The 26,263-nt window shown below is 36.3% G+C and overlaps 1 protein-coding gene across 1 annotated transcript in view; it reads left to right on the top strand.

Moving 5' to 3' along the window:
- The window catches only part of LOC114080116 (nuclear pore membrane glycoprotein 210-like), a 101,079-nt gene that overhangs the window by 72,501 nt on the left and 2,315 nt on the right, over positions 1–26,263 (top strand). Inside the window, 15 exon segments of the mRNA XM_071603510.1 lie at positions 13,422–13,493; positions 13,673–13,777; positions 14,421–14,543; positions 14,642–14,750; positions 15,778–15,833; positions 15,922–16,012; positions 16,184–16,322; positions 21,058–21,159; positions 22,009–22,069; positions 22,184–22,219; positions 22,296–22,363; positions 22,478–22,578; positions 22,759–22,896; positions 23,870–23,946; positions 25,551–25,713. Of these exon segments, the coding sequence (XP_071459611.1) occupies positions 13,422–13,493; positions 13,673–13,777; positions 14,421–14,543; positions 14,642–14,750; positions 15,778–15,833; positions 15,922–16,012; positions 16,184–16,322; positions 21,058–21,159; positions 22,009–22,069; positions 22,184–22,219; positions 22,296–22,363; positions 22,478–22,578; positions 22,759–22,896; positions 23,870–23,946; positions 25,551–25,713 (1,441 nt within the window).

Genomic DNA, 26,263 nt, shown 5'->3' with positions numbered 1-26,263 from the left:
AATAACATTGCAGTTTTGATTTACATTTCAACTTATGTTGGATATCCTTTCATGTGCACATTCACCATATTTGTATCTACTTTGGTGAAGAAAAAAATCTTCTGCCCATCTTTTCAAATTGGATCATTTTTCTTATTAATAAGATGCAAAAATCATTTGTATATCCTAGATATCATTCTCTTGAGAGATATATGTTTTGCCAATACTTTGTCCTAGTCTGTCAGCTTATCTTTCCATTTCCATAACAATGAATATAGAATAGACAAAGTTTGTTGTTGTTGTTTTTGGTACTGGGGATTGAACTCAGGGGCATACCACCACTGAGAGAGCTAGTTAGTTTTAAAAGTCTCTGCCAAACAGCTTTTTATATTTTCTTCCAGAAGTTGTATAGGTTTAGCTGCTACATTTAGGTCTGTAGTCTATTCCTACCAGTAGTGTGTGAGGGATCCCATTGAGTCACATCCTTGCCAACTTATTATTATCTTTTTTACTATAACCATCTTAATAGATGTGAGGTAGTATCTCACTGAGGTTGTACATTTCCCTAATGGTGCTGGGTATCCTTTCATTTGCTTATTGGCTTTTGCCTATTTTCTTTGGAGAAATGTCTATTCTAATTTCTTGCCATTTGTCTTTTCATATTGAACAATAAGAATTGCTTATATATTCTAGGTAGTTATATTCTAACTACATGAATTGTAAATATTTTCTTCTATGATTGTGTTTTCACTTTCTTCGATGGTAGCCTTTAAAAGTTTTAAATTTGATGAAGTTCATTACTTTATTATTTTTTCTTTAGGTGCTTGGGCCTTTGGTGTCTTAACTATAAAGTCATTGTCTACTCCAAGATTTACCTATGCTTTCTTACATTTAGTTTTGGTTCTTACATATATATGTGTTGTCCATTTTGAGTTCTTACATTTATGTCTGTGGTCCATTTTGAGGTAATTTTTATGTGGGGTAGCGTTTAACTTAATTCTTTTGCATTAAAGACTACATCATTTTGAAATATATTTTCATTTGGAATGCAATTCTAGGATGTCAGTGTTTTTTTCTTTCAGAACTTGAAAATGCTGATGTACTGTTTTCTGGTATGCATGGTTCTTGAATGAATTTTGACATTTTACTTTCACTCCTTTGTTCATAATGCTATCTGTTTTCTGTAGATGCTTTTCAATTTTTTTCTTAGCACTGGTTTTAAGCATTTAGTGTATATTTGTGTTATCTTTATCATTTTTCTTATTTATTGAGCTTTTTGAATCTGAGTGTTCATCAGATATAGAACATTTTTATTTATTATTTCTTCAAATGTGTTTTTCTTACCTCTTTTTGGAACTAGCATAACACATATATTGGACTGGTTGAAGCTGTGCATACTGATGCTCTGTTCAGTTCAGTCTCTTTCTCCGTGTTTGATTTTGGAGAGTCTTTATCACTGCATATTCAGTTTGCCGATATTGACTTCTTCAATGTCGAATCTGCTGTTAATCTCATTCAGTGTAATTTTCACCTTAGCCATTGTTTTATCTGAGCTTGAATTAGACATTTTTATATCTTCTTTTTTCTCCTTTAAATGCTTATGCTTTTCCATAGCATCTTGAACATATGGTATACAACTGTATTAATGTCCTTGTATAATAACTCTATCACAGTGTAATTAATGACCATTTCTATTAATTTTCTTTTCCACATGGGTTATATTTTCCTACCTCTCTGCATGCCTCATACATTTTTATTGGATTCCAAATATTGTGAATTTACCTTGTTGAGTATTGGATATTTTGTATTCTTTTAAATATTCTTGAGCTGTGTACAGCTTTTTGCTGAACTATCTTGGAAACATATTTTGTATTCTTTTAAATATTCTTGAGCTGTGTACAGCTTTTTTCTGCACTATCTTGGAAACATTTTTGTCTTTTTAAGATTCTGCTAGACAGGAGTTACCTTCAATCTTGGGCTAATTTTTGCCATTTACTGACTGTGTTACTTGATGCCCTTTTATTACAGATTTTCCATTCCAGCTGGTGATTACAAAAATTGATCTCCATGCCAACAAGCACCACCACCTTCTATCCTGTTCCTTTCTGACGGTTCTTTCTCTGGTCTTACATGTGCGCCCATTGTTACTTAACCACAGACTTCAGGGGAACCCTCCATGGATGTCTAGAGAGCTAGTGCATGTACACACTCTCCCTCCCTCTGCAGTTCTCTACTTTCTCCTTTATTGTGCTCTGTGACTTCTAGCTGCATTGGTCTCTTCAGACTTTAAAATCCATCTCTTCAACTCAGGAGATTTTCTATTTGAATTTCCCTTCTCTGGATGTGACCTGAAAAATTCTTTCCAGGGAGTAAATTGGGATAATCCTAGCACTCATCTCTCGTGCTTAACTTTATCTTAGAGGTCACGCTTATGCTGCTTATTATCTAATATCTGAGAACTGTTGTTGTTTGTATTTTGTCCACTTTTTTTCCAATGTTTCATATGCAAGGGTAAATATGTTGCCTCTCTAGGAGAGATTTAGTCCTCCATAAATGTTTAACACTATTCTCTGGCACATCATTTACAATAGATGAGGTTCTTCCTGGTAACAGCAGCGTTAGGCCTTCTGAATGCTCCTAGGCAAGTGCCTTCACAAGTTTCCAATGGTATATGTTATTATGCTGCCAATTATTTGTTTCAGATATGTTTTTCTTGTCTCATTTAGATTGTACTCTGACATTAGGAACCCTTCATATCTTAGAATTTTATGTCCCCTCCACCCAAACTGGATACATTTACCTTTAACAATTACTCAACTCTTACCCCGTAAGAATTCCCTTTGAGGTATTAAAGAATAATGCACTTGAGATTATTTATCTCCATGCCAACAATCACCACCACATTCTATCCTGTTACTTTTCTGAAGGTTTTTAACATAACCTTATATTAAACATCAGTGCCACATATTTAAATGCTATAAGTAAAAGTGAATGCTGATTCATCCATTAATTGTATGTATCCTGGTAGAAAGAACTACCACTACCTTATTCTGGCCAGTTGAGAAATTTTCTTCTCATTATCCACCAGAGTAGTTAATATGTCTTTAAGGCAATAAGTTTAAAAAATAATGCTGATAAATCAAAATATTGAAAACTCTACAAACTAAGCAGCTAGTTCTTCAGTAACTGGAAGCACTGACTATGCATATAAAATTATATCTGATTATGAGTCAAAGTAAATATTAAGAAGATAATATGCAATTAGATCATTTTGCTATTCTGATTTTTCCACCAATGAATTATCATTAATTTCTATTCTATAATAAGAAAAATTCTACAACATACCATATTCTATAATAAGAAAAAAAAATAAAACTAGTTTTTAAAGATCTGCTTAAATATTCCAGTATCATGTAACCAAACAACTACTCTCCACAACAACTATGTTTTTATTCAACAACAAACACATTCAGGGGTACATTCCTGGAGTTGAGGATGCATGCTGCTGAGACGTGGACCTTAAATGCCTTGTTCTCATAGCTTATTTCCTCTCAGTACTATTTATATACGGGGGCTTAATAGTTAATATATGTGTTTAGGTTAATAGTGTAGTATATTTATAATATCATTGGAACCATGAGTTTATCCAACAAATCATTTGTTAACTCTCTCATACATTCTAGGCATTTCCCTAGTCACTGATGTAACAGTAGTGAACAAAACAACTAATTTCCTGCTCATGTTGGAAATTGTGTTTGAGGTTGGGTTGGAGCAGTCGAGTAGATAAACAAATGTAAGGCAAGTAGTAAGAGAAGTCTAAAGTGGTAAGGCAAGTCTGAAGGGAAAGAAAGGCAGGGTGATGGGCTTGATAGTCATGGCAAGAGGCTCTTATTTTGTGTAGGGTGGCCAGGGAAGGCCTTTATCACATGAAATGCCACTGTTACAGAGACATGATAAAGTGAGGGGGGTAGTTAGCTAGTCAGATGATTTGGGGAGTTAAGGTTGAGGCAAAATTGCAAGTGTAAATGCTCTGAAGCGCAGGGGTGGGCTTGGTGTATTTAAATGGAACTAACAGAGCAATTGAAGAATGTTAGGAAATGGGGAGAAAAGGATGAGGGGAGTCACATTGAATAAGAGCAGTCCATAATAAAGTCATGGCTTTTTTTCCTTTTTTTTTTCCTGATACCAGAGATTGAACCCCCAGGGGCACTTAAACACTGAGCAACACCCACAGTCCTTTTTAAAATATTTTATTTAGAGATAGGGTCTCACTGAGTTGCTTAGGGACTCACTACATTTCTGAGGCTGGCTTTGAACTCAGGATCCTCCTGAGAGCCTCCTGAGCTGCTGGGATTACAGATGAGTACGACCAGGCCTGGCTAAAGTCATTGCCTTTTATTTGGAAATGGGAAGCTATAGGAAGATTTTCAGCAGAGAGACACAATCAAATTTATATTTAAAAATATCACTCTAGTTGCCATCAGGACAATAGATATTGGGGAAAATGAGGGCAGAAGCAAGGACAGAAGAAGGCTATGGGAATCATTCAGGTGACTTATGATGTGGGTTTGGCCTGTATATTGGCTTAGCAGATGCAGAGGAGTGGTCAGGTTCTGGGCATGTTTCAAATGCTTATTTGGAAAGAAGGAAGTCAGAAAAGTAAATAAATAAAATGCTGTATAATTTATATCAAATTCTAGAATATGCAAAACAATCTATAATGACAGGAGATGTTTGGAGACAGAAAAGGAGAGGGGAGGGATTACAAAGAAGGATGAAAGACTCTTTTGATTTTGGTGATAGTCTCATGGGTATATTCATGTCAAAACTTATCAAATTGTACACCTTAAACGTGCAATTTATTGTAGGTCAACTATATCTCAATAAAATTATAAAAATAAAGACATAATATTGTCTAATGGACTGGAGTTGGAATGTGAGAGAAAATAGATCAAAGATGGTTTGTAAGTTTTGGGCTTTGAGCACCTGGATAATGGGAATTAAATTGTCATTCTTATTTCTGAGATAGGGAAGACTGAAAGGAGCAGATTTTGAGAGAAAAATGAATTCAGTTTTCAACATGTTGTTAGAGATGCCTACTAGATACATTTTATAACATAATAAATACATGGTAGAAAAGAAATGAAGAATGACTCAGACAGTTTCTCTCTATGATCCACTGGTTCTCCAGAAAGCGCAGAAGTACACTGGACCAAAGGGGACCTCTCATGGCCCCTGTAGACAAATGTTTGTGCACACCTTTTTTCCAACGTTTTCTTTATTTAACATTATGAACATGGTGGACTACATTCTTTTCTCTAAGTTTTAAAGATTCAGTTAATTTGGGGAAACAACTGATGGGTTCATTGTTGGAGGTTGATGAATAACTTTAGCAGAGACTATAGTAACAAGCCCTTGGTCACAGACAAATGAGACCAAGGATGGGAGCATTGCAGACACTCTTCCTTGGGCTGGCTAGCTTGTGCCTTTCCCCCCCTTAACTGTACATATCAGTAATTCAGCTATATTATGATTTAAATCAGATTTTGCTCCTCTTGTCAGAAAGTACAACATTTGCTTGTTAGTTGATAGGTTGTGATGAAAAGGAGTCTACTCCTTGGGTTTGAAACTTAGCTCCATTACTCACTGGATGTGTGACTGCCTCAATTTACTCTAAAATAAGGATTGGAATAGGACCTACTACTACTGTAAGGTACTATTGTTATGAAGATTAAATGAATTGATATGTATAAAACCTTCAGAATAACAACTGGACATAAAGCGTTCAAGAAATGTTAGCTACTAGCTGTCTTCTCTGACAATCGGTTTTGTCAGTTGGTTCCCACTAAGTTGTGGACTTTTTCGGACCAGGACCAGATATCTTGTCTTTTGATTTTCATCCACTCCCACACCATGCTAGGGCTTTGTCCAGCGTCTGGCATGAATGGTAGCACAAAATGAAAGTTAAAAATATGCTGTTGAATTAAATGATTTCTTCCCTTATGGATAAAGATAAGAATCTCAAGATCTTAGCCCCAAGACTACTGTCCATCTCTCTGCCCTCACCTGTCCCCGCCTTAAAAAAAAGCAGGCCATTCATTGTCTCCAGTTTACACCCTCACTCACAGTTCCATTCACCTTCCCCTTTCCTAATCAGAGGGATCTTGGGGTGGGGCTTCAAGGAACCTCTAGGAGTTTGAAGGGGAGGGAGCCTGGAACCATAGACTAGCTGTGACAAGTCATGGGTGGGATTTGGTAGTTCAGAAAAGGAGGTACCCGACCAGGAATGGGGGAATGGGAGTGATGGTGAAGTGGAGTAGGCTAGTTCAGGATGGACCAGAAATGAGACGTTGAGGAAAGCCAGAAAGGACCGGTTGGCGGAGTGGGGGGGGGATGGGTGGGTGATGACTGGAATCATGCGGAGGGTCGCTTGTGAGGTCACAGAAGCAAAGGCAGGTGATTGGAGGAGAAAGAGAGTCCTAGTTGCCCCGGCAACGACTGGAGGAGAAGGTCTTCAGTTGAGGAGAAGGTCTCCACTAGAGAAGGACGGAGCTCCGGCTCCCTGCGTTCTCCAGTAGAGTCTGTGGATCGACCCCCAGATATCCCTGCTGAGGAGTCACCTGGGAAAGGCTTAAGCCTTCCCAGGCGCCACCCCTCCGCGCCTCGCTACCCACCAGCCCCCTGAGGCCCACCCTCACCTCGGGGAGCGTCACCGGCTCCCCGAGGTGACCACAACATGGCTGAGGCGCTGGGGCTGCTCTTCTGGCTGTTCGTGCTCTGTCCGACCTGCACAAACTCTGTGCAGACGACCAATGCAGCAGTGAGTGCACAGGCGGGCGGGCGGCCCGGGGTCTCCGCGGTGGCTCTTCGGGGCTGCATGGGGCTCCAATCCCGTGGTCCCCAGCCCCGCGGGCTGGGCTAGGGGGTCGCTGGAAGACGGGTGGGGCGCAGGAGTGACAGAGCCTCGGGACCCTGCGTGTGTCCCCTCCGGCTCTGCCGGCGCCCCGGCCACTGGACTCCCACTTGTTGCCAGCGTTTTATTTTTCTCTACTGAGTGAGGTGGGGGTTGGGAAACACGATTCCCCAGGGACAGCTCTCAGTTTATTCCCTTCCAGGATTCGCCTAGGATCTCAGTGGGTGATGGGGTTGCGCGCCGCGTGCCGGGGGGCTCCCCACGCTGTAGCAGAGCGCTTTTCTGCCCCCGCCACAGGGACCTGGGCCGGTGAGGTATCAGGGCAGATGCTCTCCAGGGCTTGGTGGCCCTAATCCCAGCGGCAGGTTGATGGTGGGGCTCCTTGGGAAAGGCTCACTGGCCCCTTCGTCCTTTTGCTGCACTGGGGATTGGGCTGGTTTTGCCTTTTAACAGGGACTAGAGTTTAGGCTTGAGAAGAGCACCGAGTCCAGGCACGCAATGTGTTCCGAGGTCTCGGCCCCGACTCTGCTTCAGTCCTGTCATTTCTGTGCATAGAAACTTCCCTTCATATTTGAGGTAGGGTAGCAGGTGGGCCAATAATCTTTTGCTTTTGAAAGAGGCCAAGGATCTGCACCAGCCACCTGGGAACTGCAGCCTCTTCTGTGCACAGGAAGCGGACAGAATTGCTTCCCAGTCCTGGATTGGAGGTGGGCGGTGGGGAGGATGTAGCCATTCAGATTCAGATGAAGAGGTTTGTTGCAATAACAACAATAAATACTCCAAGATTTTTATAAGCCAATTCAGTTTTAGACTCAGTCGCTAGTGTTGTTGGAACCTCTTTCCTCTGTATATTTACTGGCCCAGAATACTTCTTATGGCCTCCCGCTTGGTTTCTAGTAACCTTGTAACTTGATGACCGTGTTGTCCATAAATTGTAAGCAGTACATATTTTAAAATATTCATGCTAAAAAGGCCAAGAAGTTTACCATTGAGCTCTTTATGCCTAAATTGGTGTTACCAAAAACAAATTTTATAATTTGAATTGTTTGTTCCACTCCAATAAAGAAAAAAGATGTCTCCAATATATGTTAAGCAGTTCCTAGAGGTAACCCTAAGGCTGGAGTAAATAAACACTCAGAAAAGCAAAGCAGCTGCCATGATATTTCCTTTCAGTTTTGGGTGAACAAAATCAGGCTTCCAGCATGGTAAAATGTTTGCTATTCTTTGCTATCAAGCGCTATCCTACATGGGCTACCTGGACAATATCATCACTGATGCTTCCTCAGTACTAAGACATGGTGTTGGTAAGGTTCAGTGGGGTAACATAACTTGAGAAATGGCCTGTGACCAAACACAACAGGTGGGTCTGTGTTGTGTTGTAGGAAGTAGTGAGGTGTGGATGTCAGGTGTCCTTTTGTGTGCCTTCCAAATAAGTGCTCCAAAAAAAAAAAAAAAAACAGGTGCTCCATAGTATGCATTATGTTGTCACCTAATATATTACTGATTTGTAAATCCTCTATGACCTAAGGGGGAACAAGAGAAACATTGCCATTTCCACTTGTGATGAGAATTCCCCACCTTAAAGTCTCTCTCACCTTCAACTTGGCCTCTTAATTATATATGAATTAGGATGCTGACAGTTCTGAAAATAGTCCTATTTTAGCTTCAAAAAAAACAAGTTACCCTCTCCAAATCTGTTTGTTCCTCAGACATATATTTTTATAAAACACACATTCTTGTGTATTTTACTGCTAATTGGCTTTTAGAAAAAGTGTTATTTCCATTTCTTCTTTGTGATTTTTACATACATCTATTGTCCATTTCATCTTAAATCAGAAACTGTGTATTTGGTCAACCAAAAGAAAAATGTTGCTTCTACCAGTTTCTAGATCAATTGTGATTCTAGTCCTGCATTTTAAGCATGAAGGTATTGCCTGACCTTTTCTCATGGTTAAACTTGTTCCTTGTCAGGATACCCACTTTTGATTTTGTTTATTAAAAAAAATACGAATGAGAATGTTTTGAAACAATGTTGAATATAGTCAACAATATTTGCTCAGAGAAAATACATTTCCTGGTAATTTACCCAGATCCTGAACACAGAGACAGCAACTCTGCTGCAAATGAAATTTACAGTGTTTACGGCTGCATGGTAGCACTTTCAGCCACTTAAAGGTAATGTCTTTTAGTGGTTAGTTCAAGTTAATTAACCCCTTGGGGGTTCCTGGATATTCTTCCCTCTTCCCTATTACCTCTGCATGAAGCCATACTTAAGCCTGTCCGTGTCTACACTTGGATTTACATATTTGCAAAATGAAGCTTTTTATGATTATGAAACAGAAAAAAATTGAGGCCTGCAAGAACCAAGAGTTTCACTGAAACCAGCCATGGTTGGTGGTAGCCACTTTGGTTTTTATTTCTCAGCACAGAGAAAAATAGAGAAGCTTCCTTTTCCCTTGTCTAATTGCAGGGAATATTGTATTTTATAGCAATAAAATCTCTAAGGATTTTAGATACTTTGAGCAGGTGAATTAAAAGTGATTCCAGAGAGTACTGGAAAAACTTGATTTTTGTTCATAGTGGGATTCATATTTCCTGATGAGTCAATATGGACTGAAAAATCAAATCCTAATGTTTGTTTTTCTTTTTTAAATGTTCATATACAGTGTTAATGTATCGAGGTGAAGCTCTTGAAGATTTCAGAGGCCCAGATTGTTGTTTTGTGAATTTTAAAAAAGGTGACACTGTATATGTCTACTATAAACTTGCAGAGGTATCACCAGAATGTTGGGCCGGAAGCGTAAGTAAAAGTTTGACAGGTGTTATATTCTTACTTTTGATGGGTTTTTCAGCAGTGTAGATTTAAATGACTGATTTCTTGGGGTCTTTGTAGAGTTAACCTGACCTCTCTGCCAGGCCCTGTGCTCCTAACACGCCTTGGACCTGGCACAGCATAGAAAGTCAGGAGACTTTCTGAAACAGAACTGAACTGGTTGTGGTTGCTATCCCTCACATCAAGTTCCAGAAGGCTCTACACATCATAAAGGTTGTCATGGTGAAAACCTGACAATTTTTAGCTTTACTGCTTCAAAAGGGAGGGATTCATGGACATTAGAGTTAATCCTGTAAATTAAGTCTGAGATAGTAACTCAGGCATGCATATTTAAAGTTGATTTTTTGTGTATTTTACCTAATAATTTGTGCTGTTTTTACTCTAAAAAAGCAGAGTATTATGTTCATTATGTGCTTTTTTTTCTCCCCTTTTTTTCTTTTTTGCAACTTCTGGGCCATCCATTTCCTGCTTTTCCTATATTCTATGCCTGAAGGTTCCCCCAGGGGTTCTACTTCCAGCCAGTTGTATGGATCTTCTGATGAAAGACATGACATTGTTTATATCATTCTTTGATATTTTAAATGGGGAGATTCACTAGGAGTGACCTCATTGAGAGACTTATGAGTATTGTCCTTTTCATTTAAAAAAATGTGATATGTGGATTGTTTACTTAAAATAGTAGCAAGGGTCTTTGATGACTGTAGGAATGTTCCAGTTTAGAGACATTCCGGGTTGCATCCCTGAAAGTTCTCACCCTAAATAAAACACCACACAGCAGAAAATAAGACAGAAAATAAGAGTAATCCCTATGGGAAAACTAGTTTCATTTTGTTGCCATTTCTGATTCTTAGGGAATGATCTTGAAACATGGTGGCTCTAGGTACAAACTTTATATTTAGACAGAGTCCCAGTTGCAGTACTCCATATAAAGAACCATCTATTGTTTCTTTCAAGTATACCAAATAGGATTGGTAATCTTTAAACTTGGAACTGTTTTTCCATGTACCTAAGTGGCATTTTTCATATAGTAGTCATCTTTCTCCCCTTCTTTGAGCTTTTGGATAAATGGCTTGATTTACATTTTCTTCTGTCACATTGTAGCCTGTTAACTATGTTCATCCCTAGGACTCTTGCCATTCTGGGTGGCAGCACTCATCTTGTCTTCCTGAGGAGCCCTGACCAGAAAGGATCTTTGCCGACTGATGAGTATTTGGGTGGCACTTTGTTTGCATTGCTCCTGTGGCATTCATTTGTCTTCTTTGCCTTCAGTCAGGTTGTGTTTTATCTTAGCTCCCTATAAAGTAAAAACCTCAGTTAGGAAAGGACCCCTGTCTAATCCATCTTCCTTTTGAATATTTCCTTTCAGGGTAGTGGCACTTAAGTACATTTGTTCTGATAGTAGCTTATGCAGAATTTGTTCTCTTGTGGCAGTTCTTTGCTCCCCACCCACAAATCAAATCAACAGCACCTTGGCAGGGATGATGTATGGAAGCAAAATTAGATATAAAAATTATTTCCAGTCATGAGCTTCCATGATTCTGCATCATTTCTTTTTCATATCACAAGAAATGGGATACCACCCAGTGTGTAATTATGGAGCTTTATATAATCTATGGTCTCAATTGACACAGATTAAGAAGAGATAAATGTGTTTCCTTTCTCCATACATCTCTGGTTTCTTTCACTTTTCCAAATTTAACCTTAATAGAAGATTTGAAGATTTTGGTAATGTTTTTCAGTGGAACAGTGTATTAGATTGAAGACTTAGCACAACATAATTCATTTAAGGGTTATTGTATGTTCGCTTAATGTAATAGTAGGCAGATTTATCTATTTCAAAGCTTTGAGGTACAGAAAATGCTCACAATTAAATGTGAAGTGGAAAAAAAAGCAGAAACTAAGATTTAAATGTTGATGAACTGTATGTTAATATAAACACATATAAACAGGGGGAAATGCTGCAAAGAAATACAGTAAAATGAGAAAAAGGAGATGAGATAATTTTTCCAGTCTTTTATATATATTTTTCCCAGATTTTATGATTTGATCATATGTTCAGGAAATACCTTTTTATTTGGAAGTATAGATTATGTGTTGTCCAAAAATCCATTAAATGTTTTGTTCATTAAGTCTTTTTTTTTTCTGAGCAGAATTAGTCCATCTCTGTGTATGTGTGTACATATATGTATAAGTGTGTGTGTGTGTGTGTGTGTGTGTGTGTGTGTGTATATATATATATATATATATGCTTATACATACTTATGTTTGTACTGTAGGTCATTCTGTTTCATAGTTATTTAACATAATTGGAAGAAAATTATTTTAGGTAAATGGGCTTTGCATATGAAAAGCCTCACAGTTAAAGAGGCCAAAAGCATTGGATACAAATATTTTCAAATCTGAGTGTTCTTTTTCTGATTTCTTAATTATATCAGATATATCATTGTTAAGATAAGTTTCCTCTCCTTGTACAATTGAGTGTAAAATCTCTTAAAAAGTATTCCCTTCTTAAATAGAAGAATCATTTGCCTGGATTCCTGTGAGGAATTTTCTAATCTCATTGAACTTTTTCTCAGCTAAAAGAAAAAAGGAAATAGAAGGATAAAGAGAGGGGAAAAACATTAAAACATTTTATATTTCTCTCTCTTGTTTCTTTCATTTCAAGAACCCCGGTACCTGTTTCTCTTTTTACTAGGTTATGTGGGATCTGGTTCCTAGCTGTTGCTCCTCAGTTTCAGCATTTGACTTTGGAGCTTTAGTCCCTTCCTTAGATGACTGCTTTTATGCTACTTCCCATTTTCCTCTGTTGTCATTTTGAGTAAAAGGTTAGCAAGGCTATGACATTAAACAAATGTTCATTTCTTTCTGTGTTGGGGTTTTCTGAATGCAATTTCCTATTACGAAGATCCCATGGATGATCTTTGGACACATCTGAGTATCCCATCACCATTTATAACATTAGAAAGGACAAGTATATGCTAAGTTACAAAGAAATTTAGTGATGTTTTTAAAAAATTTCTGCTTAGGTTTTATTATCAGGCAGTTTATTGCTGTCTTTAGGAAATGATTGTTTTTGTCCTTTCCAGAATATGCAGTTATGTCCACTTCCTTAAGGAGCGAGTATCTTTATAAATTTTTTGGAATTCTTCTGTATGTGAGATTAGTCTATTCTCCCTTAAATTTTATCATTTTTTACTTCAGATAAGAAAATTTTAAAAATGATCTTGGGAAATTTTTTTCTCTATCACTAGAAAAAAATCTACTAATTTGAACTGGTTTACTTGAAACAGTAATTAATTAGTTAATTTTCTATGCTTTAAAACATTTTATTTACTTATTGCATTGTGTTTTTCTATACTTTGACCTTTTTTTCTGGTTATCTCATAAACCGTAAGGTTGTGGATGCCACGAAATATTTATGACTTCATTTTCCCTCATCTCTTTCAGTTCTTGATTTTTTGCTTAGTCCAAAGCTGGATCCCCTGCATTTACCTGAAATGTAATGGGATGGCTTGACAAATATTTTGTTGTGTTTATCTTTTTTAGTATATGTGTGTGTGTGTGTGTGCACACACACACACACACACACACATATATATATATATATATATATATATATATATATATATATATATACATATCAGTATTTCTACTGAAATCCTAATGCATATTTTGTGTTCTGTTTTCACTTGGCAGATAATGGAAAATAAGAAATTGATAGAGAAGCTTAAAGAGGTCATTTCAGTGAATACTTCTGAACGTTCAGAGGTAAAGCTGCCAACTCTTGCTAATGGATATTAATACTACATCTTAGTTTTTTTGCGGACCAAAAATTTGAGGTGTGCTAAAATGTGCAAAAAATGAGAACTATATGATGTCTGGTTTGGGAAAGTATAACTTTGTTTTTTCTTTGGAATTAATTCACTAACTGTAGTGTTTTGCATTAGCTTCAAATTGTCCTTAATGAAGCTAAGCTTCGTGAAGAGAAGGTGAAGTTGGAATGCTGTCGGCTTCAGAAAGAAAATACCATGCTTAAGAAGAAGAAAGAGCAGGTAAAGAAAATTTGATGTCATACATAATGTAAACTAGAGAAGTGAATATCATTATCTTGTATCTTTCTTGGATCTGTTCCTGAGGTAAGGAATATTCATGTAGGACCTTTTCTAGATATGCAAAGTTTAAACAGTGCTCCCCAAATTGAGTGCATATATTTGTTCTCCATCTGTTTTGGATTTTTGGATTATTGCTTTTCTTATCAAATATCAATCAGTTATTAACTTGCATAGCCTCAAAGAAACTTTTTAAACCAGAAAATTAAGTATTTTATGATCCTCTTTTGAGTAGTTACTGATTCACCGGCCAAGGGAAGATTACATGATAAGGAGTCTAAATTTAGGAGACAGTCATATGTGCCCAGCCATTCCTGCTGGAGGTAAATTATTTGAATTGGCAGCAATTTTCTGGGGAATGCAATAAACAGGGTCAACTTCCTGATAGCTCTGATGTTCTTACTGCAGCTATGAGAGTTGGGGCCACTCTGCCCTCTTCCTTAACCAAGGTCTCAACCCCCTCGATTGAGGCAGGCCACCGAGGAGTATGGCTCTCTATTTCTTTGTCTAAGTCTTGTAGTCCTGATGTATCCAGTGCAGAAACCTCTCCCTAACCCATAGGAATTCATATGTTTTGACTTTTCAGTTGCAGCAGGAAGTCAAAGACTGGAGTACATCACATGCTGAGCTCAGTGAACAAATCAAATCATTTGAGAAGTCCCAGAAAGATTTACAAGTAGCTCTTAGTCACAAAGAAGATACTATTAATGTAAGTTTATACTCCAAATACATGTTTCATCTCATGAATTCTCCTGAAATCTTCTGAATTAAAATCGAGAGTCTTCCAACCTTTTGCTTCTTTTCTAGGCTTTGACTAATTGTATCACACAGTTGAATTGGTTACAATGTGAATCTGAATCTGAGGATCAAAATAGAGAAGAGGAGTCAGATGAATTAACCAATGGAGAGGTAGCAGGTAAGATCAGTCTCAGGGAGGTTGAATCCTTTTTTGCTTTCCTGTCTTTAATTAAGTATACAGATGCCACTTTTCAGCTGGCTGAATTTCTTCTTAAGCTTCAGGGTTGTAGACACATATCATTGGATCTATAGATATGTCTGTTGCATTGGCAGAGGTGGGTTGCTGGGGTATAATGTAGCAATAGGCATGTGAAGAACACTGACTTTTTCTATCCCATTGAAAACTAGTAAGTACACTGCAGCTACAATAGTCACATCCTATACCTCTAAGTATTGAACATTGTACAGTAAGAGAAATTTATTTCTTTTACTTATTCAGATGATACTTGATTTTGATACTCATCATCTCTATGGCTCTGTGGTTTTAAGGTCCACAGTCAGTCTTAAGAGTCCGGAGGTAGTTGGAACCATAAACTAAGGCTGTGAGAACAGAGGCTAGAGACTATCAGAAAGCTAGAGAGGGAGTGTAACAGTGTTTACTGATGAGGAAAATATTTCCAGATATTTTCTCCCAAGATGGATATTGCTTACATAGCAAGTATTTTAAACCACACCTGGTAGTAGATTCAGGGAGAAAATAGAGGATTGAATCTTTCTAAATAAGGCACTTACTTGCCCAGGTGAAGATAGATCTGAGAGAGAAGAAAAGCTTTTATCTTACAAGAATAACATAGATGACATTTCAGTTGTGCAAACTAGAAATTCACCTTTTTTTGTTTGTTTGTTTTTAAGACAGACACAGTACTTTTATTTATTTTTATGCTGAGGATCAAACTCAGTGCCTCACACATGCTAGGTGAGCACTCTACCACTGAGCCACAACCCCAGCCTGAAATTCACCTCTCTCTCTCTCTTTTTTTAAATCTAAGCTTGCAATTCTCTTAAAAGTCATTAGTCTAATCAGTTTAGTTATTTAATTGATTTTTTTGTTTTGTTTGAACACAATCATTATTTAGTTTGGGGAAGTTAGGAGAATATAGAGTTAAAAGTAAGGAAAGAAAAAGCTAAATTCTTTTGTTTTTTAGGTGATCGGAATAAGAAGATCAAAGATCAAATTAAGCAGATGATGGATGTCTCTCGGGTATAGTTCTTTGTAAGAGTCCCATAGTGCCTGTGAATTCTTCCTGTGCCTCACTTTTAAGAATACCTCTCTTTTCTGCAATTTTTAGACACAAACTGCAATATCAGTAGTTGAAGAGGATCTAAAACTTTTACAACTTAAGCTAAGAGCCTCGATGTCCACAAACTGTAATCTAGAAGGTGGGTTCTTCTTGAGAAGAAATTGCCATGTTGGAAAGACTTAAAATTTTATTGGAAAGATAAAGAATGGCTTCTTGCTTTCATGCTTCTTACTTTTCTTGGCACTACTCCCTCAAACAAGTTCTTAAGTCCTTGTACACATATAGAGATAAGCTTTTTTATCCTTTACAGACCAAATAAAGAAATTAGAAAGTAACTGCAGTTCACTACAGTCTTCTAAAGTTGGACTGGAAGAGGAATGTAAAACTCTAAGGCAGAAAGTGGAGATTTTAAATGAACTCTACCAGCAAAATGAGATGGCACTACAAAAGTAAGATTTTCATTGTTTGTTATTGTTATCACTGTGTGAACTAATAGATAATTTTATCTTTTCTTAAGATTATTTACAATTTCTTCTAGTTTGTAATAAGTAGAGATTTGTCTTTTTTCCTTTGTGTTTTGTTTCCTATAAGTTGCATTTTTCTTTCCATCATCAGTCTTAAGAGTCCTGAGGTAGTTGGAACCATAAACTAAGGCTGTGAGGACATCGTAATCAATTGTCAAATTCATATGAAGGCAGGAAGTGGTAAACTGGTATTAACAGTCACTGATGTGGAAATACCTCTCAAAGATCTAGACCCTTTCTATGATCCCACTATTTATTTTAATTACCTTTCATTATGATCAGTTATGTAATTCTAATGTTTTGAACTTGTATCTCTAACTCTGGACCTTTAAAAATACTGAGTGATTTGGAATGACATGTTTTAGTAGAATAAAAACTTCAAAAAGGAATAATATTTACTTATTGATGGTACAAGTTTTGGACTTGAATATCTCAGATGTTCACACTAAAAATTGAACTCTGGCAAGGACCTTAGGAGTTATGATTACAGAAGTACTTGTTTGTAGTATATATTTATATATTAATCTTCTCAGTGTGGGGCTAGTTATTTTTTGAAAGTTCATTTGAAGTTTTTAATCCACAAAAATACTTGAATTCTCTAAAAATAGTTTTTTTTGTGTCAGATTTTATTTGTTTGCACCTGATTTTACTCTTCGGCATATATATATATATTTTCTTGTAAAGCAAAGACAGACCTTCTTACAGACCTAACTATTTTTAGGTATTTTGACTTCTGTTGCCTAATTAATACATTAAATATTGAAACCTTTCCATTAACTTTTCTAAAATTCTGTGATCTCCAAGCGACCTTTTTAGAATTTCAAATATTTGTTCAGGCCAGTTCTAAATGCCTGGCCTGTTTCAAAGAAACATTTCTAATTTTATCACTTTTTTTTTTTAAAAGAACACTTGTTTTCTCTGTCCCTATTAGTAATATGAATGACCTAAATGGCAATTAATTTTCTTTGTAATGCAATTAAATTGTAGCACTATTTTCCTCAACTCCTCCAAAATTCATTCAGTCATCATCTGTGGTTTGTACTCTTTTTAAAAACTCATCCCCGGGTACTATGTTAGTTCATGCCTGTGTCATCTTTTCTGTTCCTAACCTAGATCATCTGTCTTCATTCTCCATTTTTTATATAACTTATTTCAAATTCTTAGTAGTTTTCTCTATAGCCGCTTGAGTGGACTTTCTAAAATGTAAGTCTGTCCATGTCAATATGTGCCTGTGGTTTATGAAGAATTTGCTTTCTATTTGATGACCTGTTCTTTTTTTCTTCCTTGTATCTTTTTAATAGTTTAAATATTTTTAATTATTTTCCTCATCCCCTCTGTATAAGCTTGATGTAATCATAAATTATAATGGAATTATAATTATATAATTATAATTTTATTCATCTTCTCATAATTTAAAGGCCATGGTATATATTCTGGATTTAATAAAAACCTGACATAGATTAATAGGTTTGTTATTTTTTTTTTATGGGCTTTAAGTAGCTCCTGAATCAGATAACTGTTGTGACATTGTATGTTAGTACTTCATATACTGTGAACTCCACAAGACATTCATTCAATTTATACACATATTTAAAGTTTCTGTAGTTCTGCATTCTACACTGTTTGTTTCTTATTTGAAATTATTTTCATTCTATTTGAACATTGTCCTTTAATGATAGATTTGATTAGTGTATCAAAGTAGTACAAGGATAAACAGAGAATAGTATTTTATCCACTAAATATTGCTACCTTTATAATCTGTATTAGGTTGACATGAACTTCATGATTAGAGTTAAAACCAGTTTCCATTTTTAAAGGATCTTTCTTTTGGCTACTGAATTTTGACTGTTACTTAGTTTTAGCAATTTAAAAATATCCAATTAATTACCATCTGTTTTAAATTTTTTCTTTAAGGAGTCCATTATCATTGTTGTTTGGTCTTATCCCTCCCCTAGTTCCTGTAGTCATTTCTCTGTTTTTTTAACCGATGTATTGGGAAGTGCCTAGGTGTAGTTTTCCCCACCCCACCCACTTTTTCCTCTTGCAGTTATGTTGCTTGGGACCATTAAACATTTTTTGAATTTTTGAGTCTTTTTCTAAATGTTGATTTTACCTCATTCTCTCTTCTGATTATAATAATGCATATTAGAATTTGATTTCCCCTGCCTCCTACATTCTGGATTTACTTCTTCTGGATATTTTCTTCTGACCTGTCTTAAAAGCGCTAGGATTTATTTTACTTCCCAAATCTGCTGCTAAAATCATTCATTGAGTTTAGGATTTTAAAAAATTCAGGGTTTAAAATATTATTTTAGTTGTAGATGGACACAGTATTTTATTTTATTTTATTTTTATAGGATTTTTTTAAGAGAGAGAGAATTTTAATATTTATTTTTTAGTTTTTGGCGGACACAACATCTTTGTATGTGGTGCCGAGGATTGAACCTGGGCCGCATGCATGCCAGGCGAGCGCGCTACCGCTTGAGCCACATCCCCAGCCCGACACAATATTTTATTTATTTTATGTGGTGTTGAGGACTGATCCCAGTGCCCCACACATGTGGGGCACGTGCTTCACCCCTGAGCCACAACCCCAGTCCTATTTCAGTACTACAGCTCAAACCCAGGACCTTGAGCCATGTGCTCTACTATTGAGCTACCTCCCCAGACTCCTTGCTCTTTCTCATAAGGGACTAGGGTCTTACTGCTTTCCAAGCTATCTTTAATCTCATCATTCTGCCTCTGCCTCCTGAGTATCTTCCACTGTAGGTAGGTCACCACATCCAACTATTTCTTGGTTTTATAGTTTCTAATCCTTTGACAAAATTCATAATCTTTTTTTTTCCTCTTTTGTGGTGCTGGGGTTTGAACCCAGAGCCTTGTGCATGCGAGGCAACACTGTACCAACTAAACTATATTCCCAGCACTGAAATTCATAATCTTGACTTTACTTTTTTGACTATATAAAAAGCACAGTGATTTTAAAACATGTGCGGATAACCCCATTAGGTGGTTTCCTTTTCTGTGGGATTTTTTCTCACAGAATTTTGTCTTATGGAGTGCCTGGTCAGTTTTGATTGGCCAACATTGTTGTGATAATTATAGATGAAATTTGAGGACTAAGATGAAGTTATCTTCTTATAGAAAAGTGTTGAGGTTACTTGAGTAAGATTGTTACTTTAAACTTAGTCAGCAATTAAGATAATTCAAAAATGACTTGTCTTTTCAATGTTTCATTATTGTTCCTTTTGGATTTTTTGCCTGTTCATCACTTAAGTGTGCAGTACTTTCTAATCTAAACTCAAAGGCTAGGGCTTTTATTAAGGGTCCCTTTATTTGTAGCCCCAAACACTTCTTTTTTTCCTCTAAGCCCAGGAATTTGATGAAGGCTTAGTTCAGACTCATTATATCTTTGTGTTATCTTCAATATGTGGGTGAACCTAGGAGAAAAGTACCTTAAAGTGCCAGCCTTACTTGTAATTCTGAGATTCCTTTTTCTAATGGATCTTGGCCACATACATATATCTTCACTGCCTTTTTAGCTTGGATCCCTTCAAACACAATTTTATATTCTTATAAAGATGTTTTGATTGTTCTTAGTGCTCTCAGACTAACTCTTTGATAATTGGAAACAAAATTCTCTCTGTCCTTCAAGATTCAGTTTTCTCCATATTCCTTCTTAAGCCAGTGGGGAAAATTATTATATTCCTTTTAGGCATCATTTATACCTGAAACAGTGAACTCTTTTATTCTTTAGCATCTTACAAGGTAACTAGTATATTATAGCCACTCATAAAATACTTGCTGAAGAATTAAATGAGAAGCTATATAAGAATATATAATCCCCTTTTTCTATTTGGTATCAATAATCCTTTTTTACTATAGTTCTTCTGATTTATGGAAAATTAAGTTTCAAGTTAATTATCTTTTGAATTGGAACTATGGCTAAAGTAGTACAAGGATAGCAGAAAATAGTATTTTTTAAATCATTAAATGTGGCTACCTTTGTCTCAGTAGATGAACATCTTGAGTTTCATGATCAGAGTTAAAATTTGTCAGTAGATAATACTCTGATCGTGGGTCAGTTTGGCTTCTTTTTCTGGTTGACAGACATTATCAAAACTCAGATTTGTCTTTTTGCTTAATTACAATTCTTTTGAAATAGATATCTAAAGTGTGAAAAATGTTCTGTGGTTAATTGCATAGCTAAAAGACATATTCTAGAAGATTTTTTCTTTGACTGACTATACCTTTATTCTGGTGCCAGTCTTGGATTGAGAAAAGAGTTCCTCCATGACAAAGATATACTTAGTGTCCTACCCATGGCAGAAACGAGAAAAGAATTATCCCCTGCTTTATCCTAATATGTTTAATTATGTTAGGTTGATCAGTCCTGATCTTCCACATTGAAGTAAAGTGAGTTTTTGTTATCTTACACACAGGAGACTTGCCCTTGGGGCACATGTTGTTTTCACATTTATTTTATTTAGTGGTAAGTAGAGAATTAAGAGAAGTTAGAAAATGTAAGTGATTTGCCAGAGTTTGATTTACGAAATTGCAGGTTTGAATTCCTATTTTATGTGCCTAAGCATTTTATAGAATTGTGGGAAGTGATATTCACAAAGAGAAACTTTTGATTTGATAACTGGCTTTATTTTAGGAAACTGATTCAAGAAGAATATAAGAGACTAGAAAAAGAGCAGCGGCTGTCAGCTGCAGAAGAAAAGGTGGTTTCCCCTGTAGAGGAAGTTAAAAATTACAAGTGAGTTCAGTTTCTAAAGGAGGGTGTCAATGTCTAATGAACTAGTGTTAGCTTTCTTTTTAATCTTTTTTTACATTATGTAGATAGAAGAAAATAGCATGGAAGTATAAATAACGAGAGAATATGAATACATTCAATTCACACAGGAGAAAAAATAAATTCCAACTTAACAAATGAAAAATGTTAACAAAAATTTACTTATACCCAGTGGGCAAGACCATAGGGAACTTGGTCAATGCAAACAGTTCTGGGGGTTTTGTATGTTGTAGTAATTCTTTAAGAAATCAGTTTGCTGTGTGATGTATCAAGACCCACAAAAGTGTGGCAATTGATAGTCCTTGGAAATCTTCTATGGATATAATTTGAAAAAAAAGAAAAAAAAGTTTTAAGGAGGAAGATATTTCTAGCTGAATTACTTGAGAACACACTGATGAACAGTTAAGGAAATTATAATTTATCAATTCAGAATCTCTAGCAATTAAATGATAAAGAAGTTATTAGTATTAGGTTTTTATTTCATTTATTTATTTATTTTTGGTGCTTTACTACTAAGCTACATCCTTAGACCTTTTTTTTACTTTGAGAAAGGGTCTCAGTTGCATAGGTTCCCACTTAATTGCTGAGACTGACCTCAAACTTGTGATCCTCCTGCCTCAGCTTCCCAATCATTGGGATTACTGGCATGTGGCATTGCACCTGGCCTGTAGTATTAGTTTTGTTCACACTGGATTCATATAACTATAGAAATGTTTTTCTTATGTATGATAAAGTCTTTAAAAGTATAGCTGATGGAATAAAGGGAAAATGGTCAGAATGTTTCAAATTTTATTCAATTGTTGTAATTCTTAGGCGGAGAATTGAAGAGATGGAAGAAGAATTACAGAAAACCGAGCGCTCACTTAAAAACCAGGTAGTAATTAATACTGTCCTGTAGTTGCAGAATTCTTTGATATCTAATACAGACAATTATAGGCTATTATAATGAGTCCCTAAAAACATTTTTTTAATGTGTTGTCTTTTTCAGATTGCTATGCAAGAGAAGAAAGCTCATGATAATTGGGTAAGATTTTTTCCCCCTTTTCTTTATTTTGTGCATAGCCTACCACAACTGAATTTGAATATTTTCTCTTTGATAGCTCAAAGCTCGTTCTGCAGAAAGAGCTATAGCTGAAGAGAAAAGGGAAGTTGCTAATTTGAGACAGAAGTATGTGATTTTGGTATCTTACTATATGTTTTATAGTGTTTTAAGGTTATGCTAGATATTATCTATGATAGATTGCTGTTTCATAATTTAGCCCATTCTTTCTCAATATTTAAGACTATTGGAAATGGCCCAAAAGATGGCAATGCGGCAAGAAGAACCTGTGATTGTAAAACCAATGCCAGGAAGACCAAATTTACAAAATCCTCCTCGGAGAGGTAGGGGGCACTTTGTAAAAGGAGCTATTTTATTTCTTGGTGCAGAATTATGTAAATTACTTTTTATTTCTGTGTGTAATGGTTATGAAATAATCTGAATGATTTGCTAAAGCGGGAGGTGGGGGTTGGTGTCAGGGAGAAGGCTGCCTTAAAGTAGTAACATGGCATTGTTGTCTTTAGGTCCCTTGAGCCAGAATGGCTCTTTTGGTCCATCCCCCGTGAGTGGTGGAGAATGTTCCCCTCCACTGACAGCAGAGCCAGCTGGGAGACCTCCTTCTGCTACCATTAATCGAAGAGATATGCCTATAAATGGATTTGGTGAGCATTCACATGTTGCTTTATAGTAAACTGCTTCAAGGTTTTGGTTTTTTTTCCCTTTTGAATATTCTAATGAAAACATAGAATTTGGGCCTGTACAATATATAGAAGATAATTTCTTACTTTATCTTAGTGAATGTTTTCTGTAAAATCTGTTCTAGAATAGAAAACATTTTTTTTTTCCTGGAGGTCCCTGTATTGTTTTTTTTTTTTTTTCTTTTAAATTTTACACTGTGAAGTGTAAACCTTTATCTTTAAATTAAATCTCTATGATGTTCCTTTCCCAAATATTATAAAAGTAGTCTTAAACTTTATGTATCATACATATTTCCAATATGAAATACTGAGTCTTATTTCCAATTCTAAATAGGACTGTAGTCTTGGTAAGATTGGAATTCAGGTTATACAGATTAAAGAAAAGCCAGCCTACACATACTTCAAGTCTATAGCTTAAAGTTTAGGACCAGTACTTATTAATCTGCTGTTCTATCAACCCAAGGCAGTTCTTTATTTTATTTAAGTCTCTTCATAAATTGTGATTTACTATTGGGCAACCCATTTTTAAAAATATTTTTAATTGTAGATGGACATGATATGTTTATTTTTTAAATGTGGTGCTGAGAATCAAACCCAGTGCCTCACACATGCTAGGCAAACACTCTACAACTGAGCTACGACCCCAACCCCTGAGCAACCCATTTTTAATGTTGCTTTCTAGTTATTGTTGAACCCTGACCTGTCCACCAGTGGTTTATTTCTTCTGAAAAATACATACAAGGGCTCTGATCTTTCTTTCCCAAGGGTCAATGGATGGACCTTTACCTCGTACTCAATGGTCTTCTGAGGCATCTGGGAAACCCGTTGCCTCTGGTAAAGGGACCAAGTAATTTCAAAGAATCTGTAATTGTGGATGCAGGATTTTTATTCTTTTCATGTTAGAATAAGTCTGAATCCATTCTTTGATCTCTAATAGACCCAGGATGTGGTCCAGCTCACATGAACAGCAGCTCCAGAAGTTCTTCTCCAGCTAATGTGACAGATGAGGGCAAGGTAAGTTCTGTAGTTACTGTGAATCATGTGGTCGTGCAGGAACATGTAGCTTTCCTACAGTACTTGCTCTTTGCTTTATCCTTCTTTGTGTTCTATTTGTACTATCCCATTTGTTTTTTTAAAAAGCAAACTGTTCCCCAAGAACCTGAGACCCCCTCAGTTTCCACCAGTACTTCTTTGACTGAGCATCCAGTTGGAGTAAGTACTTAGAGGTTGAGAACTGAATTGGGTTTTATTCTGTGCATTTCTGGGAAGGATATTCAGAGCATGACACTGATCTTGTTTGCTTTAAAACTACATGCAATATTGAGCTTACTTTTCTCCTTAACTTGGGAATGTTGCTTAAGTGTGTACAACTATAATGAACTACAGAATGTGAAAAGTTACCACTCTATATGGTGTTTTGTGTTGAATGTTCTAAGGCGAAGTAAATTCATTATAAATTATATAATTCATCATTTTTATTTTTGTTTGGAAGAATGCTATTTAAGAATTCCTCAATTGTGCAAACCCTATTTTGAGTGATTTGAATTAGATTGGTATCAGATTTTCTGAAAGTGAAATACTGTTTCAGTGAAACAATGATAATCTGAAATGACCTCTTGAGCCAGTCCCAAGCAATGGTCTCATTTGTTCACATAAGTGCATTCTCTTGTAACTGTGTTGCTATTATATCTGGTAGGTTTTCTGCAGCTCTATAATAAAATAAATTTTTAATTGTTTAGTTTCAAACCCACTACTCATAGGAAATGATAAATCAATATCTCAAATGGTGTACAGTAAATGAAAGTAAATATTAAAGCCTTGTCTTCCTTGGAAATTTGTGTGTATAGCACTGTGTTGGAAAATACTTCTCAAGTGCCAGTGTATATATATTCCAGGAATATACATCTCTGGAGAAATCTAAGGGCAGCTTAGATAAGACCCCAAACCCCTTTGTAGTAGAAGATTTAAAAGAGAGCAAAGACCCATTGTTAGAGAGGAGTAGAGGTGGGAAAAGCATGGTTTGGAGGCAAACCTTGGGATTGAGTTCCTTTAATATGCAGTGTGGCCTTCAACAAATTATGATATTCCATTTGCTTTTGTTCCCTCTTATTTAAAACAAGACAGTCTACTTAAAGATCTCAGAGGTTGAATAATATATGAAAGACTTACTGACGATACTCTGAATAGTAGCTATTATGACATGGGTAGAGAATGGATTTTTCATTTTATTCTGTTCATTCTTAATATGGAAGTAATGAGCTATTGTGATGAAAGGGAAGTGATGGGGAGGGGGGACTCCCTTTGATATAGATTGTAGTGAATACAGCATGACATACTGGTCAGAAATCACCTCTGTTAATAACCTCTGCCAGTCCTCTTGCCTTTCCCTTTCCTGTGCAGATATAATCAGTAACAAACTGCTCCCTCTTGTGGCATCCTTCTAACTTCTGTAAGCTGTCAGTGGGAATACACAGGAGGGGTGGGGAGAGTTTTGTTGCACTGATGGTGTTCTCTGGACAGATGCTTGTTTTGGGTTTTAGCTTTTATCGGTGTTGGTACTTTGTCTTAATACATAGGAATTTTAAAACTTTTAACTGCTTTCAAATCTTAAATTGCAGGTTAATATGGCTATGAAAGGGCCCCCTCCTTTCTCAGGGGTACCCTTCATGGGCCCCCCAATGGAACCCCCTATGGGACGGCCTCCACCACCTCCCATTTGGTATGGACTGCCACTTTGGCTCGATGGGCCTTTTGGGCCTTGGCCAATTCCTCCACCATTTGGTATGATGATCTGAACAGTAGTGATTGACTTATAAATCACATTCATCTTTCATTTCTATTGCTTGCTAAAACAGTTGGTTGCTATCTCAGGTCTTAACAATGAAAGGATAAAGCTGAGTACATTTTAACTTTTCCTCCAGTTTTCTGGGACATATGGGACACTACATACTCTTATACTGAGATAGGCAATAGCTATCTCTCATAGACAAGGATAAGGGGCTATATACAGAAAAGCAAGAAATATTACTTCTGCAGATGTTTGTTGAAAATCTGTTGATATGCACTGCAATAGATGGAAAGGTGGATGTGACACATGCCATAACTTAAAATTTTGTCACAGATATGAAAATCCTATAACATAAAGTTTGTAATCACCCATAATGGAAGCATAAGCAGTAGGTTATAGAATATAGAAAAGGAAAAGTCAAACCCTCCTTACCTTGAGAAAAGTCAGAGGGAAGTGTTAAAGAGGAGGATTTAACAGTGACCTAATAAATGTTGCTGATTTAATTAGGTGGCTATGGAAGGCCTTTTCCAGGAGGGCATGCAC

Source organism: Marmota flaviventris, chromosome 17, assembly GCF_047511675.1.
Source record: "Marmota flaviventris isolate mMarFla1 chromosome 17, mMarFla1.hap1, whole genome shotgun sequence".
In the NCBI taxonomy this organism is placed as follows: domain Eukaryota; kingdom Metazoa; phylum Chordata; class Mammalia; order Rodentia; family Sciuridae; genus Marmota; species Marmota flaviventris.
This window is presented reverse-complemented; position numbering and strand designations above follow the sequence as displayed.